This window comes from Panthera tigris, chromosome B4 (assembly GCF_018350195.1).
Source record: "Panthera tigris isolate Pti1 chromosome B4, P.tigris_Pti1_mat1.1, whole genome shotgun sequence".
NCBI lineage: Eukaryota > Metazoa > Chordata > Mammalia > Carnivora > Felidae > Panthera > Panthera tigris.
In genome coordinates, this window is record NC_056666.1 from 125,980,912 (window position 1) to 125,996,859 (window position 15,948).

At 46.1% G+C, this 15,948-nt stretch overlaps 1 protein-coding gene across 2 annotated transcripts in view; it reads left to right on the plus strand.

Annotated features, from left to right (window-relative positions):
• The window catches only part of BTBD11 (BTB domain containing 11), a 314,753-nt gene extending 300,666 nt beyond the window's left edge, over positions 1-14,087 (plus strand). For both annotated transcript variants that reach the window (XM_042993104.1, XM_042993105.1), the window contains exons 15-17: positions 2,298-2,366; positions 4,133-4,246; positions 12,049-14,087. In XM_042993104.1, coding sequence (XP_042849038.1) covers positions 2,298-2,366; positions 4,133-4,246; positions 12,049-12,258 — 393 coding nt within the window. In that variant the 3' untranslated portion in view covers positions 12,259-14,087. The remainder of the gene's footprint in view (positions 1-2,297; positions 2,367-4,132; positions 4,247-12,048) is intronic.
• The last annotated feature ends 1,861 nt before the right edge of the window (positions 14,088-15,948 follow it).

Below are 15,948 nucleotides of genomic sequence, written 5' to 3' on the forward strand. Positions count from 1 at the left end.
GTAACACTGCAGTTGTGGATGATGTGTGCCCAGCCAGGGGTTACAGCTAGGACATCTGAGAAGGCTCCACACATGTGACCACTGAGATCCCAAAAGAGGGGGCCCAGTTCAACAGGTGGAGAAGAAGGGAAGGGCATCCAAGCAGAGGGAACAGCATGGGCAAAAGTGCGGGACTGAAAGAGAAGTGGTAGGTTCTGTTAGAGGCAAGTGGGTGGGAGTGATCAGAGTATAAAAGGCAGATGTTGTCCAGATTAGGATGAGAAGGTTTGGTTGACAGAGGAGATCTGAAAAAGTAAATTGATTCATAGCAGCAGTATTCATAACAGCCAAGCAATGGAACCCATCCAATGTCCCTCAGCTGATGAACGGATACACAAAACGTGATACATTGTTCAGCAATAAAGATTGTAGGAGAGAGAAGTGACAGCAAGAATGAACCTTGAAAATATTACGCTAAGTGTCATCAGCCAGACACAAAAGAGCATGTGTTGTGTGATTCCACTGATAGGAAATGTCCGGAATGCGCGAATCCATCGTGGTTGTCAGGACAGGCCCAGGGGGAAATGAGACTGGTTGGTAATGCGTACGGGGTTTCTCCTGGGCGTGTTAGAAATGTTCTAAAATTAGATAGTGGTGATGGTTGCACGACATTGTGAATATACTAAAAACCACTGAACTGTATGCTTTAAGTTGATGCGTTTGCATTATGTAAAATAGACCTCAATAAAGCTGTAAATATATATTTTTTTAAAATGATGACTTTTAAACACTCGTGCAAAAGGTAGATTGAGATCAGTCACAAAGGGCCTCGAATGGCCTGAATAAAAACGTGGCAGTGCACAGCAGAGCACTACCGGAGAAAGATTTTTCCACCTCAGAGAACACTGAAGAACTAACATGTATTCAGTTCTTGCCATGTGCCAGGCCCCTGCTAGGCCTGTTACATATAATTTAACCCTCTTCAGAACCCCATGAGGTAGGTAATGTTATCCCCACTTTGCAGATGATGCAACTGAGGCACAGAGAACCTAACTCAATTCAGGTCCCTAAGATCTTAAGCGGCAGGGCTGCTCAGAAGCTGAGGGAGCCCACGTGCAGGGTCCTTGCTCTTAACCACTGCCATATGTTGGTCACAGACCACTGGAGCCTGAAGGGACTGTGGAGGACAGCCCAGCCCCAGCGCCTCATTTTACAAGTGTCCAAAGATGGGACGTAACCAGTCTATAGATGTTTCCGGCACAACTGCCGTGGGGTGAGGCAGGTATAGTCCATGTGTCATAAGGCAGAAGACAGTGGTGAAGAGCATGTTCACCACCTAAAATTAAAGCTTTGGGGCGCCTGGGTGGCTCAGTCGGTTAAGCATCCGACATCAGCTCCGGTCATGATCTCGTGGTTCGTGGGTTCAAGCCCCACGTCGGGCTCCTTGCTGACAGCTTGGAGCCTGGAGCCTGCTTCGGATCCTGTGTCTGTCTCTCTCTCTCTCTCTCTGTCTCTCCCTCTCTCTCTCTCTCTCTCTCTCTCTCTCTGCTCCTCCCCCGCTCGGGCTCTGTTTCTCTCTAAAATAAACATTTTAAAAAAATAAAAATTTTTTTAAAATATTAAAAGAAAAAATTAATGGCTTCATGGGAGGTAGTGACAGCCAGTTCTACACATCTGGGGCCTCATTCTAAAGGGACACCAATTTGCAAAGCTCTGGGACTTTGCACACCATTCAGGCCTCCTTAATACATGAACAAAGAACAGCCTGGCTCAGACTGTTCACATCATCAGTGAAACATTGAAACTGTGGACCCCTAATGGCTTCATCCTGGGTCTTGTCAAGCTGTAATGAGGAGCAGGTGGTCCCATGGGAGCCCAGAGTCATCCCCTGGGACTTAAGTAAGAATCCTGTCAAACTGGGCCATGCTTCCATGCCAACCTATGCGACCCCTACCATAGGTTCCTTAAACTGCCTGTTTGGGGGCAGCCTGATGGCATGGGAGGTGGAAAGACAAGCCGCGACTGCCATCTGTAGATGGAGAACAGAGAATTGTTCAGAATTGTTTAATGTGATACCGGGGATGCACTTGGAACCCAGCAGAATCACAAGGAGACAAATGTCAGCATGCCATAAGGAAAAATATCCAGCCGGGAGAAGCATCCTAAGTGGAACTTCTCCTACAAGGCAGTGATCAAGCGGGAATGGCCACGCTGGGGACAGGTGTCCTAGAGGGACCGATAGACTGCCCGGCTGTAAGCTGACGGTGTCTGTGTGCTGACACTGACTGATGCTTTGCTCGCTGTGTCCTTTCTTCCAGCTGGTTATGCAGTATCTCTACTACGGTGGCCCAGAGTCACTTCTCATTAAAAACAACGAGATAATGGAGGTAAGGAAACTGTTGTGTCATCGGGTCGGTGGCTCCTCTGTAAACTCAGGTCACTGGCAGGTGTTGGCAGTGGCTGGGGGGACCTGGGTTGGGTTTTCACTTGGGTGCAGGGTTTGGGGTCCTGCCTCCCAAGGGTTTTGCATCAGAGCCCCTTCCGGAAGGCCAGGGTGCTCAGTGCACTTGCAATAGGAGCTCCGTGAAATCCACTTTTAATTGGCTTTGGGGTGGGGGGCAGGGGGGGCAGGTAAAGGAAGTTGCCTGCGGAGGCGGAGGCTAACTCTAGGTACAACTAGGGCTCAGATACCATCATCAGGAGCTACCCTTGTGACTTCTGTCATTGGAAAACATTCCCCAAATCACAGTGCGTCTGTTGATACAGAAGCCAGGAGCATCCCAACCAGCTGAGGATGACCATCCCCCCTTCCTGAGTCTCCTTGGCTGTCCCCCATCTGCTGTCTACCTCACCGTTAAGCCTGTCTCCCCTCCCTAATCCAGGGGCCTTGTTTCTGCTCCCTTCTGCCCAAAGCCAAGAGTCCCTGCTCTTTCCTAAACCTGGACCCCTTGTTGGTTTTCCTATTCAAAACTGGAAGCTTTGAACCGGAAGCCAAGATTACTCCGATAATCCTGAGCAAAGGAGCCAGGATCCATTCAGGTGTCTGTGGAGTCCAGGGTGCCTGGCTGATTAGAGATGTCAGAGCACTATCAGTCATTCAAAAGATGACCCCACACAGGGGTTAAAACATGGAGTCAGAACCAAACTTGGTTTAAATCCAGGCTCTGTCCCTTCTGAGCTGTGTGATCTTGGACATGTTAGTTAACCTCTCTCAGCCTCAGTTTCCTTCCCTGGAAATGGGAATAATTGTCTGTCTCATTGGATTTTTAAGATTGTAAGAGTTCCTATGTTCAATAAGGTGCTTATCCTTCCCATCATACTCTGAGAACCCTTCCATCGTCATCCCCACCCACCCACAGTTCCTCTCTTGCCTCTCTGGACCACTCCTTTGACACTTCTCTACCTCAGGACCAAGCTACCATCTGAGAACTCAGGCTCTTCTGTAACATTTATTTTTATTTTAAAATCAAAATAACGAACATACATGTAAGTCATGTAAATAATACAGAAGAGCTGGTCACAAAAAGCAGCTCACCCAGGCCCCCTCATCCCCCGTGCCCCCATCCTTTCCCCAAAGGCAATCCCTCTGAACACTTAGGGCCAAGCTACAGCAGTAATGCAAAGGGACAGAGATCTCTGCCCTCATGGACTGAGGGCGACAGGCATGACATCATGTCTAGGGAGAGAAGGGCTCTAAGGAAAACTAAGACAGGGTAAGGAAGGCAGACAGTGATGAAGGGAGATGACCTGAGGCGGGGTGGTCTGGGAGGCTTCTCTGAGGGGACATTTGTGTGGACACCTGGATGAACAGAGGGAGTGAGCCGCGCCGAAATCCATCTTGCTGACTAATGGTGTTCACCCATATTTCTGGACGTAACAACTTCAGGCATTTTTGCTCGACCCCCTGCTAGAATAGATGTGAATCTGGTTCACTTCAAACCCCTCTCCTCTGCCATCTTCCCCCGCAACAGAGTTCGATCACTCTATCTTAGTGGCTATTGTTTCCTTTGGGCTTTAAAATGACATTACCAATGCCTATATTCCCAGCCCTTCACCTTGGGACACTTCTGCGGAAGATAAGGATTTTTCCCATGATTGTCATCCCTTTATTTCCACCTCCCAGCCACTAACGGGCTCTTTTTATGGTTTTTAGCTTCTGTCTGCTGCTAAATTTTTCCAGCTGGAGGCTTTGCAGCGACACTGTGAGATTATCTGCGCAAAGAGCATCAATACCGACAACTGTGTGGATATTTACAACCACGCCAAGGTAATCAGTCCCACTCTGGCTGCCCTGAGCATGCGCCGTGTACTGAAATGGGTCAGGCTTTTCCTTCACAGACATGGAGTCAAGGCAGAGAGCTGGTGCTGACCCACTTGCTCCAGGCTGAGCCACCCCTGCATTCCTCCCACCATCAGCCTCCTGCTCTAGAAAAGATGCCTTTCCTTTTATGTCACCCCTCCCAAATACAACAAGAGCAGGAACTCAGAAGTTCCCAAAGCAAAGTTGTTCTCAGACCATGCTTCTCAAATGTTAATGTGAACATGAATCATATTGTAGACCCTGACTCAGCAGGTCCAGGGTGGGCCCTGCATTCTGCATTTCTAACAATCCCCCAGGTGAAGCCTCTGCTGCTAGTCTAAGCCACACCTTGAGTAGCAAGTGGTTGTCGAAGAGTGTTCTCCAGTCCAGAAGCATCAGCATCTTTAGGGAACGTGTTAGAAATGTATATTCTAGGGCCCCATTCCAGACCTACTCTGAATCAAAAACTCTGGGGGAGAGACCCGCCGCCTATGGCTTCGCAAGCCGTCCAGGTGATTCTGATGCATGCTCAAGGGCGAGAATCACTGTTCTAGAACTCTGTTCCTGGTGCTGGCTGTGCAGTAGAATCATCTGGGCACTCACTTAAAATCCCTATGCTTGGGACCTATCACAGACCAATTAAACTCACCTCTGGTGGTAGACCCCGGGGAAAGGTGTTTTCCAGAGCTTCCCGAGTGATTTCCAGTGTGACCAAGGTTGAGAACAGATTACCAGCCCTGGAGACCCCCAAGGAATTCTCCTGGTCAGGTAGACTAATCAGAATCACCTGGGGAGAGTCCTGAATGTGTTTAGCCCCCCACCCACAATGGTCTCTGCAGTGGAACCCAGGAATCTGTATTTTTAACAAGCTCCCTAGGCTACTGTTATGACTTCAGTCCTAAAGCCAGTAATGACTCCAATTTTTGGGAACCACTGACCTCATCTCATCCAATCCATTTCGCATGTAGGGATACTGGAACTGAGAGAAGTCAAATAATTTGTCCAGGTGCCATTTTATTTTTGTTTCATGTGCTCAGGATGGGCAGATTAGCATTTGCTAGGAAGAAACAGTGAAATGAGTTGAGATCAGGAATTTAGAACAAAAAAGTCTTCTTTTGAGTAAGTGGAGCTCAAGAGACATCTCCCACACCCGCTGCTTTGTAGAGTGACAACTGACGTGCATTACACTCTCATTGCCCATCCTGAAAACTCAGGTTGCATTTGAGATGTTGTTTTCTGTCTTATGCCAACATCCAACGAGCCCTTTTAGTGTTCAGGCGCCTGTGCTAAGATCCGTATTACACCTACTTTTTCTTAAAAATAATTTATTGTCAAGTTACCTAAAATACAGTGTAGTCTTGGCCTCAGGAGTAGATTCCTGTCATTCATCACTTACATACAACACCCAGTGTACATCCCAACAAGTACCCTCCTCAATGCCCCTCACCCATTTTCCCTGCCCCTCCCAATCCCCCACCCCCATCAACCCTCAGTTTGTTGTTCTCTGTATTTAAGAACCTTTTATGGTTTGCCTCCTTCCCTTCCCCTATGGTCTTCTGTTAAGTTTCTCAAATTCTACATATGAGTGAAAACCTATGACATCTGTCTTTTTCTGACTGAATTATTTCACTTAGCATAACAACTTCCAGTTCCATCCACCTTGTTGAAAATGGCAAGATTTCATTCTTTTTCATCACTGAGTAACATTTCATTTTATATATATACCACATCTTCTTTATCCATTCATCAGTTGATGGACATTTGAGCTCCTTCCATAATTTGGCTATTGTTGATAGCGCTGCTATAAACATTGGGGTACATGTGCCACTACAAATCAGCACTCCTGTATCCTTTGGATAAATTCCTAGTAGTGCTATTGCTAGGTCATAGGGTAGATCTATTTTTAATTTTTTGAGGAACCTCCACACTGTTTTCCAGAGTGGTTGCACCAGTTTACATTCCCATCAACAGTGCAAGAGGGTTCCCCTTTCTCCACATCCTTGGCAACATCTTTCCTGAGTTGTTAATTTTAGCCACCCTGACCGGTATGGTTTTGATTTGTATCTTCCTGATGATGAGTAGTGTTGAGCATCTTTTCATGTCTGTTGGCCATCTGGATGTCTTCTTTGGAAAAGTGTCTATTCATATCTTCTGCCCATTTCTTCACTGGATTATTTGTTTTTTGGGTGTTGAGTTTGGCAAGTTCTTTATAGATTTTGGATACTAACCCTTTATCTGATATGTTGTTTGCAAATATCTTCTCCCATTCTGTCGGTTGCCTTTTAGTTTTGTTGATTGTTTCCCTTGCTGTGCAGAAGTGTTTTATTTTGATGAGGTCCCAGTAGTTCATTTTTGCTTTTATTTCCCTTGCCTCCAGAGATGTGTTGAGTAAGAAGTTGCTGCGGCCGAGGTTAAAGAGGTTGTTGCCTGTTTTCTCCTCTAGGATTTTGATGGTTTCCTGCCTCACATTTAGGTCTTTCATCCATTTTGAATTTATTTTTGTGTATTACACCTTCTTTTTTAGTGCTCACTACAACCTTTTTAAGTAAATGCTATCATTAGTCTCATATCATAATAAGAAAACTGAGGCACAGAGAGGGGAAGGAACTTGCTTAAGGTCACACAGCTACTATGGAGATTTGTGTGTGTGTGGTAAAATGCACGTAACATGAAATTTACCATTTTAACCATTTCTAAGCGCACCATTCAGCAGCATAAGCCCATTCACATTGTTGTAAAATCATCATCACCATCTATCTCCAGAACTTTCTATCTTCCCAAACTGAAACTTTGGGAACCATTTCCCTTCCCCTCAGGCCCTGGAAACCACCACTCACTTTCTGTCTCTATGAACTTGACTACTCTAGGGACCTTATATAAATTGAATCGTACAGTATTTTTCCTTTGTGACTGGCTTATTTCAGGTAGCACGGTGCCCTCAGGGTTCATCCACACTGTAGCATGCGTCGGAATTTCGTTTCTTTTTAAGACTGAATAATATCTCATTGTCTGGAGAGACCACATCGTGTCTATCCAGTCATCCATCAGTGGACACTTAGGGTGGTTTCCACCCTTTGGCTACTGTGAATAATGTTGCTGTGAACACAGGACAAATATCTGTTCAAGTCTCTGCTTTTAGTTCTTTGGGGTTTGGGGTATATACCCAGATGGGAAAACCTAGATTTGTCTTACTCCAAAGCACAGGCTCTTAACCTTGCTCTCTGGCCTAATAAATGGTTGAAATATTTGCAATAATCATTGATACACAGAAGAGATCTTCTCATTGGTCATCAGTAAATCAAAACCTACACACTACTTACTACACACACACACACGCACACACACACACACACACACACACACTAGGTGCTTTGGTTAAATGAGGGTTTTACCAAAATCTGGTCTCTCAGGACACAGCACATTTTTTTTTTTTTAATCTTTAAACTGAGTACTCTGCAGAAAAGCATCCAGAGACTGTTCTCTACCCAAGAAGAGAGCCTGATTATGAATCTTGTGGTCCTTCCCCCTCTCCTGGCCACAGACACTCCAATTGTCCTGTGAACCCAGCATCCACAAGTGGCTTTGCCATGGCCTGTCATGTTGTCAGCAATCCATTTTAACCACTTCAGGCTTCTCGGCAGGCAGCTTCCGTAGCTATTGTATTTAATACTGAGCCTGATGCAGGAGGAGCCCAGGTTGGGAATACATTAGTGCTATGGGCTTTGAATACCTATGGCAGGGAACTGCCCCTTCTGTTTATGTAACTTTGCAGCCAGAGCTCTGCCTTTTACAGACACGAGACTCTGCCTCGGTCTCCCAGGCCACATCCTGGTGTGTTTCCAATGCAAAAGTCTGCCTTTCGTGACATTTGCATAGAAAACAAGGCAAAGCCAGCCAGCCCTGCCCTTTTCCCGTTCTGTATGCTGTTGCCCCTGTGCTACAGATACTGCAACACCACTAACGAGCACATGCATGTGGATTCTATTTCTGGCAGATTGTACTGCACATCGAGGCGAGTTTAGTAAAAACGGAAAAAAAAAAACCAACTCTTGGTTCAGAACCCCAGGAAACACAGGAGTTTACATGCTAATAACAGTGTCCCAAATGTCAACAAGACCTTGGCAACATTACCTCTATACTACATCTAACTGTTTGAGACAGCTGTGGAATTTTATACAGATGAGAAGTCCATCCCATAAATGCATGGCTTAACCATCTTTTTTTTTTTTTTTCCTGGTAAATCTGTCCCAAATTATTCAGTCGTAAAAAGGGGGCCTTGAAGCTTCTGATGGCCCTTTAAACCTGAGAAAAAGAAGAGGCTGGTTCATCAAATTGAATCTAAGCTAATGCAGTAAGCCCAACCATGCACTGTGCTAGAAAGAACACAGGTTTGCAAAACCTAGGGATTCATTCATTAGTGTTTATTGAGCACCCACTATTTACCAGGAACTGTATTCATCAGAATATAATAAAAAATTAGTAAGACATGAGCTCTGCTCTTGCAAAAATTACAGTCTAGGACAGGGGCCAGCAAACGTTTTCTGTGGAGGGCCAGGTAATATTTTCACACAGGCCATATGGTTGCCATAGTAATGCAAAAGCAGCCATACATGATGCATAAATGATGGGTGTGGTTTTGTTCTAATAAAACTTTATTCACAAAAACAGGTAGTGGGCCAGATTTTGCCCACAGGCCTGTAGTTTGTCAATCGTTGGCGTAGGAGATGAGAGTTCCCACCCCAGTTCTGTCAGTCATTATTTGCGTGGAGGTAGGCAAGGGTCTGATGTATAGTCACCACTGAATAAATATCACCAAATATAAATGTAAGTATTTATTGTGCTTGTTGTTCTCCACTTACACTAACTTGTGATGAGTGACATTTATATACAAAGCAAGTGGCCAGGTGTGGTCAAGGGGAGTGCTCTCTGTGTCCACAGAATCAAAGATAGGCGATTCTGAGCCTCAGTTTCCCCACCTGTACGATGAGGGCTTGTACTCTGTGACTCTAATGTCAGGGTTCATGTTGAAAGAATGAAAGCAATCCTAAGATCTCTCCCAACTTCAGGGTACTGTGCAGCTATGGGAACCCTGGGTGGTAACAAGCCCTCTTGCCTGATAAACCTCACCACGTCTTCTAAGTTTCTCAGAGACTGCCTAATTACCTGGTGTGTCTGCACTGAAGAGCATGGTACCCTCTGAGTCACGCCATTCATTCTGTGGCTGAGGAAACTGAAGCACAGAAAAGTGATTTGACGTACCCAAGGTTGCACGTGGTTTTTATACATACAGTTGCCATTGGCTCAATGAATGGTGTCAGTGAGTTCATGGCCACAAGCTTGGTCCGTTAGCTGGGCTAGGTTCCATAGACACAGTCAGTTCCCTTTTTCCCAGCCTGGCCACCTACTTTGTGCATGAGGGTCACTGGATACCAGTTGGTGAGAAGGAGAGCGATAAATAGTTTACATTTATGATGACAACTAATATTGAGTGAGTGCTGACTCCCAATTGACCATTGTTCTGTCACTCCATGCATTATCTCATTTTAATCGCAACAACAGACTGTTGAGTAGGTATTATCATCAACCCCATTTTATGGATAGGAGTTTGGAGGCAAAGAGAGATTGTATAAATTGCCCAACAGCCAATAGCTTAGTGGTAAATCTGGGGCAGGGAGGGGGGCAGGGCAGGATCCCAGAAGCCAGAAGCCCATCCCTTAACTACATTCCTAACCTATCTCTCCTAAGTGTGACAAACGGCAGAATCATGGTCTGGGATGCAGGTGTCATAATTCTTATTTTGAAAATGATGCACCTAAAGCCGGAGGCCAAGTGGCCCAGTCCTGGTCACATATTGAGGGAGGTGGGTGAGCCCCAACTCAAACCCAGGTGTTTCAGCTCGTTCCACCATAGCCCTGTTAGCACTGCCTCATTATCATTTCCCATCTAACAATTAAGTGCATCTCTGTTTTTTTTTAATTTTTTTTTTTAACGTTTATTTATTTTTGAGACAGACCTTGAACGGGGGAGGGTCAGAGAGAGAGGGAGACACAGAATCTGAAACAGGCTCCAGGCTCTGAGCGGTCAGCACAGAGCCCGACGCAGACGCAGGGCTTGAACTCACGGACCGCGAGATCATGACCTGAGCTGAAGTCAAGAGTCAGACACTTAACCAACAGAGCCACCCAGGTGTTCCACATCTCTTGTTTAAAGGACAGGATAGTTCAGAAGGATGATTCAGCATTTGGATAATTTAAATAAATCAACATTTAAATAAACCAGTGGGATGTTATCTCAAGGAGCACTTAAGAACTTCTGAGCTTCCAGTTCATTGCCATAGAGGGACTTTGGAAACTGTAGAAAAGATCTGAAGACAGCCAGCCCACATATCTGCATTTACTTCTGTGCTTCGAACGTGAGTTCCTCCACCACGCACACAGGAGGCTGAATACCTGGCCTCTGATTAATGGTGTCAGAATGAGGGCAGTGTCTTAATGGTTAAGCACACAGCCTTAAGGATTCAGTTCCTGGTTCTGCCCTTGACACGCTGTGTGACTTTTTGTAACCTACACTCTTGTCTGTTCCCTCATCTGTAAATTGGAGGTGGTAATCTGCCTTCCTTCAGGGAAGTTGAAGATTAAAGGAGATGATGTACTTGAAGTGCCTACCAAGGTGCCTGGCACATTGTAAGCCCCCAGTAAATGTTCACTGTTAGTTCATTACTCCGAGAGTTAACTGCTCACTCATACATTCAACAAACAACTTACCAAGTGTCTGCCATCTGTCAAGCCCTCTGCTTGGGCTTATAAAGGTGAGCTAGGTCAACGTAATCCCTTCCTTATTGGCTCAGTCTGTGAGGAACCCCATCTCTAGATCAGTGTCTCAGCCTCAACACTGCCAGCTTGAGCCACAGGATTCTCTGCTGCAGAGTCTGTCCTGTGCATCGTGGCATGTTAGCATCCCTGGCTTCCACCCATTAGATGCCAATAGTACACACATCACTGCCACCACCCAGTCGTGACAATCAGATCCTCTCCACACTTTTCCAAACGTCCCCTGGGCAAAAAACCCCTGGTTGAGAACCACTGCTCTAAATACAGAGAATTGGTAGTCAGTGCCCACTCGGGGTTGCTGGGACAGTCAAACAGGTTAACAATACTCCAAGAGCATAGAGCTGTGTCTGCAACTCCATTCATGTCCCAGTTGTCTACAGCCACAACAAAGAACCGTAGAACCCAGGGGATAAAACAGTAAACCCTTCTTCGGCACATGAGTCGACGGGACAGCTGGAGGTTTCTTCTGGTCTCCATGGGCCTTGCTTCTGACATCAGCTGTCTGGTCAGCTGTGCTTGGCTTTGTTGACCGTGGCTGGACCCTGTCACTCTCTCTTCTCAGTTTCATGGAGCCGCTAACCCTCCAAGCAGGCTCACCAGGGCTTTTGCTCCCGTGACAGAGGCAGGTTTCTGAGCAAGAGTGCAGAAGCACAGACATGGCCACTTGAAGGTAGCTCAGAATCAGCAACTGTGGCTTCTGCCGTGTTCTGTTGGCCTGAGCAAGTCACAAGGCCAAGCAGTGAAGAAATGGACTCCAACCCTCTCATGAGAGAAATTGCCAAGTCTTGTCCCATGAGGGTGAATACAGCAAAGGCTAGAGAATCGGGGCCATTTTTATAGTCAATCTGCCTTAATAGGTGTTCACCATTATTAGCTGTGCAGGCAGCCAGGTGCATTTCAAAAACATAACCGTCTCCTGCTTCCCCTTGCCCTCCACAGTTTCTTGGAGTCACAGAGCTTTCCGCGTATTGCGAAGGCTACTTTCTCAAAAACATGATGGTCCTCATCGAAAACGAAGCGTTCAAGCAGCTCCTCTATGACAAAAATGGTGAAGGGACGGGCCAGGATGTGCTCCAGGACTTACAGAGGACGTTGGCCATCAGGATTCAGTCAATCCACTTGTCATCCTCCAAAGGTTCTGTTGTATGAAACGTCCAGCGCAGGGAACAGTCCCCTGGGGACTTTCCAGTTCTGCTGCTGCACTGGCTTCACACAAACACATACAAAGTTCACCTGGCATCTGTTTTTGGCTAGGCCAAGGAGCTGCCTCTCCTGCCCGAGCTTTTCTTGAATAAGCAATTCCAGCTCCTGTGTGTTCCAATTGAGAAACAAAGGACATTCCACTGGTCTGCAGATCAGATCTGCAGTGGGGTCCAGGGCTTGAAGGTCAACATGGGACAGCCAAGCCAACCCCATCCGAAAGCACCCCTGGGGCCCTTGGACGCCCGTTGCCGGGACCACTGTTAAATGGATGAATTGAGGAGTAAAGGTCATTCGGGTTGCAGGTGGACAGTTGGAGAACTGAACTGTTCCGACCCCAGAGAGTGTTGTGCTCACATCAAGGACCTTAGTAGCTACAGCTCAGCGAGAGTCAACCGTGGTAGCAAATTGGTGAGACTGTTACCAATAATGAAGAAATAATTTGGCAAATTTTTAGGGGTGGGAACTTTTTAAAATGTTCATAAAAAAAAAAACAAAACAAAAACAGGGCAGCCTTGTAGTTTAAAAACCTATTTCTAAAAGCGCAACAGTTCATTTTCAATTGAATCGTGTTTAGGGATCTGTGTTTTGAGTTTTGGTTTTTTTAAAAAAAAAAAAAAAACAGTAAGTCGCAGGTCTATACCGTATAAACATGCATCTGACAAGATACTGCTGATATTCTATACAAAGTGAAATAATAATCTTGCCTTAGTGATCATGGTTACACAAAAGAGGTGCACTGCCAATAATTATCTCTAACTCAATAGCTGAAAACAACTTGCATGCTAATTGTGATTTCGGGGTGACAGTAAAACAGCCCCACGTAACAAACATGCATCTGCATGGGCCCGAGCCAGTGAAACATTATGTTTGTGCTTCATTTTTGCCAAGGTAAAAATGTTTCATCACTTCTTGCTAAAAATCCATTCGGTGAAACTGTAACATATTCCTTTCCTTTAACAATGATTCTGGGATGCTTTAGCAGACATGTGTTCATAGATGATGCTGATCAGGGGCGGGAGGGGCGCGCACGTCCAAGAATTTACTATGAATCCCAAAGTTTTCTCTGTACTCTCAAAAGATGTTAATAGTTTGCTACTAGCCAGAGAATATGACTATGTTAGATTATTTTTAAAGATGAAATATGTATGATAGGAAGGATTCTTTCTGTATTCTGAGAATGTACAGTATAGGGTTATCTCTGATGAAAGTTCCTATCGACAGGGTTCCGTTTTCTCTGCCATATATTATAAGCAAAAGAGATTGGTGAAGTGCCACAATATTCCAAATAGTTTTTCAGTTGCTGCCTTTTTCTCTTGTCCTTTCCTTGGAAACCTAGATAGAAACGAGAATGACTTTTGCCCTTTGGGGTTGGCAAAGTTTCTTTGGTAACCCTATTTCCTAGCATGCCTTTGGGAAGTTGTGCACAGACCCCAGATTCTAAAAGAGCTGCTGTCATGCTCCCTGAGCCACTGTTCACAGGACTGAGGCCAGGTTACATGGGTGTGATCCCTGGAGCAGCTCCTGGGCCACATCTGCCTCCAACATCGGCTCTCACGTGATTTGGATACATGAGGCCTCTCTTCAACTTGGTCATTTGCAAACCACCGCAGGCCCTACAATCAAATGAAGAAGGGAGAAAAAAAAGAAAGGAAAAAAAACTGCCTGCAGAGGAGTCCAAGTTACAGATACACACAGCACGTGCGTGAGTCTCTGCTGCCTCCTGCCTCCTCTGTGTCCTCAGAAATGCTGCGTGATGTTCCCTTCACCACGACTGACTTCCCCCTGTGAATGTCTAGTGCTAGTTTGGGGCCTCTGGGCTTCGATTTGTACAGCGGCCAGTCCTGACGGGCTTCTGTTCTAGTTTGGTGTGCTTTCTCTGTCATTAAATGATTTTCCCAAGCCGTGCATCGTGTGTATGGTACGAGTGAGCTCTTCACCCAACAGGGGGAGCCTGAGAACTTCGTTCAGTTAAAAGATTGGAAAAGGTGGCCGTGCAGAAAAAGTCGAGGAAAATGGAGATACAAGGTAAAAAAGGTAGGGACCGCCACCTGTCCACTCCGTCAACCAGGGGTTGGCTGTGCAGGCTCGAGTTCCCTGGGTCTGCATATACCTCCGGGTGCCACCCTTGGAGGACTTGACAGGTGCCACTTTGCCTAATGCAGAGAGCTAATTTGCCTGCAGAGAGTGGAGTTCTGGCTGCCATTTGTGTGCCACGAGGAAGCTTTGTGGGGGTGGGAAGATGGGAGAAAAACGAGTTCTGCCCACATGGTTTGGCTCCCATCAAGGGCCAGCATGACCTGATGCTTCTGGATGGTGGCGGCATTCTGGGGTGGGGGTCACAGCAGGGCAAGCGGCTCTCCCCTTGGGTATTGTCATCACTGAGCTCAAACCAAGTCCCCACCTGATCCACTCTGGCTCCTCACCCAGCCTGGGCCCAGCTCAGGTCTGGGTGGAGATGAATCCCCCTGGATCATCCACAAGGACTACGGGAAGCTGGGGCGGGGAGACCTGGGCCAGTGAGGCCCGGTAGACAACTGACGTCACGAGCCCCTCCCCAGAATGCCCAGCCCTGCTTAGCAGCCAAGTTCCACTTCTTCTTTAAGAAACAACCAAAGCAACAGGAACCCTCTTGCACTGTTGGTGGGAATGCAAATTGGTGCAGCCGCTCTGGAAAGCGGTGTGGAGATTCCTCAGAAAATTAAAAATAGACCTACCCTATGACCCAGCAATAGCACTGCTAGGAATTTACCCAAGGGATACAGGAGTACTGATGCATAGGGGCACTTGTACCCCAATGTTTATAGCAGCACTCTCAACAATAGCCAAATTATGGAAAGAGCCTAAATGTCCATCAACTGATGAATGGATAAAGAAATTGTGGTTTATATACACAATGGAATACTACGTGGCAATGAGAAAAAATGAAATATGGCCTTTTGTAGCAACATGGATGGAACTGGAGAGTGTTATGCTAAGTGAAATAAGCCATACAGAGAAAGACAGATACCATATGGTTTCACTCTTATGTGGATCCTGAGAAACGTAACAGAAACCCATGGGGGAGGGGAAGGAAAAAAAAAAAAAAGAGGTTAGAGTGGGAGGGAGCCAAAGCATAAGAGACTGTTAAAAACTGAGAACAAACTGAGGGTTGATGGGGGGTGGGAGGGAGGGCAGGGTGGGTGATGGGTATTGAGGAGGGCACCTTTTGGGATGAGCACTGGGTGTTGTATGGAAACCAATTTGACAGTAAATTTCATATATTAAAAAATAAAAAAAATAAAAAAAAATAAAAAATAAAAAATAAAAAATAAATTAAAAAAAAGAAACAACCAAAGCATCCATGTGCCAGGGGCCAGAACTCTGAGGCCGGGAGAACAGAAGGTCGATTTATTTTTGTGCATCCTGTGTAGCCTCAGGGTGAGTACACCATTTGATTTATTCCTTTTGCAAAGATAAAGCGTATGCTGCCACGTTTGTCTTTTACTTGTCGATGGGCAGCGTTGTCATTTGGTCTTCAGTGAAGCCTGTCGCATCTGAGGCCCTTAGCATCTTGGGGGGAGACAGGATGAGTCCTGTGGGAGACAGGAGCCAGCCACAAAGCTCCTTCTACTGCTTCCATTACAATGAGGAACTGGA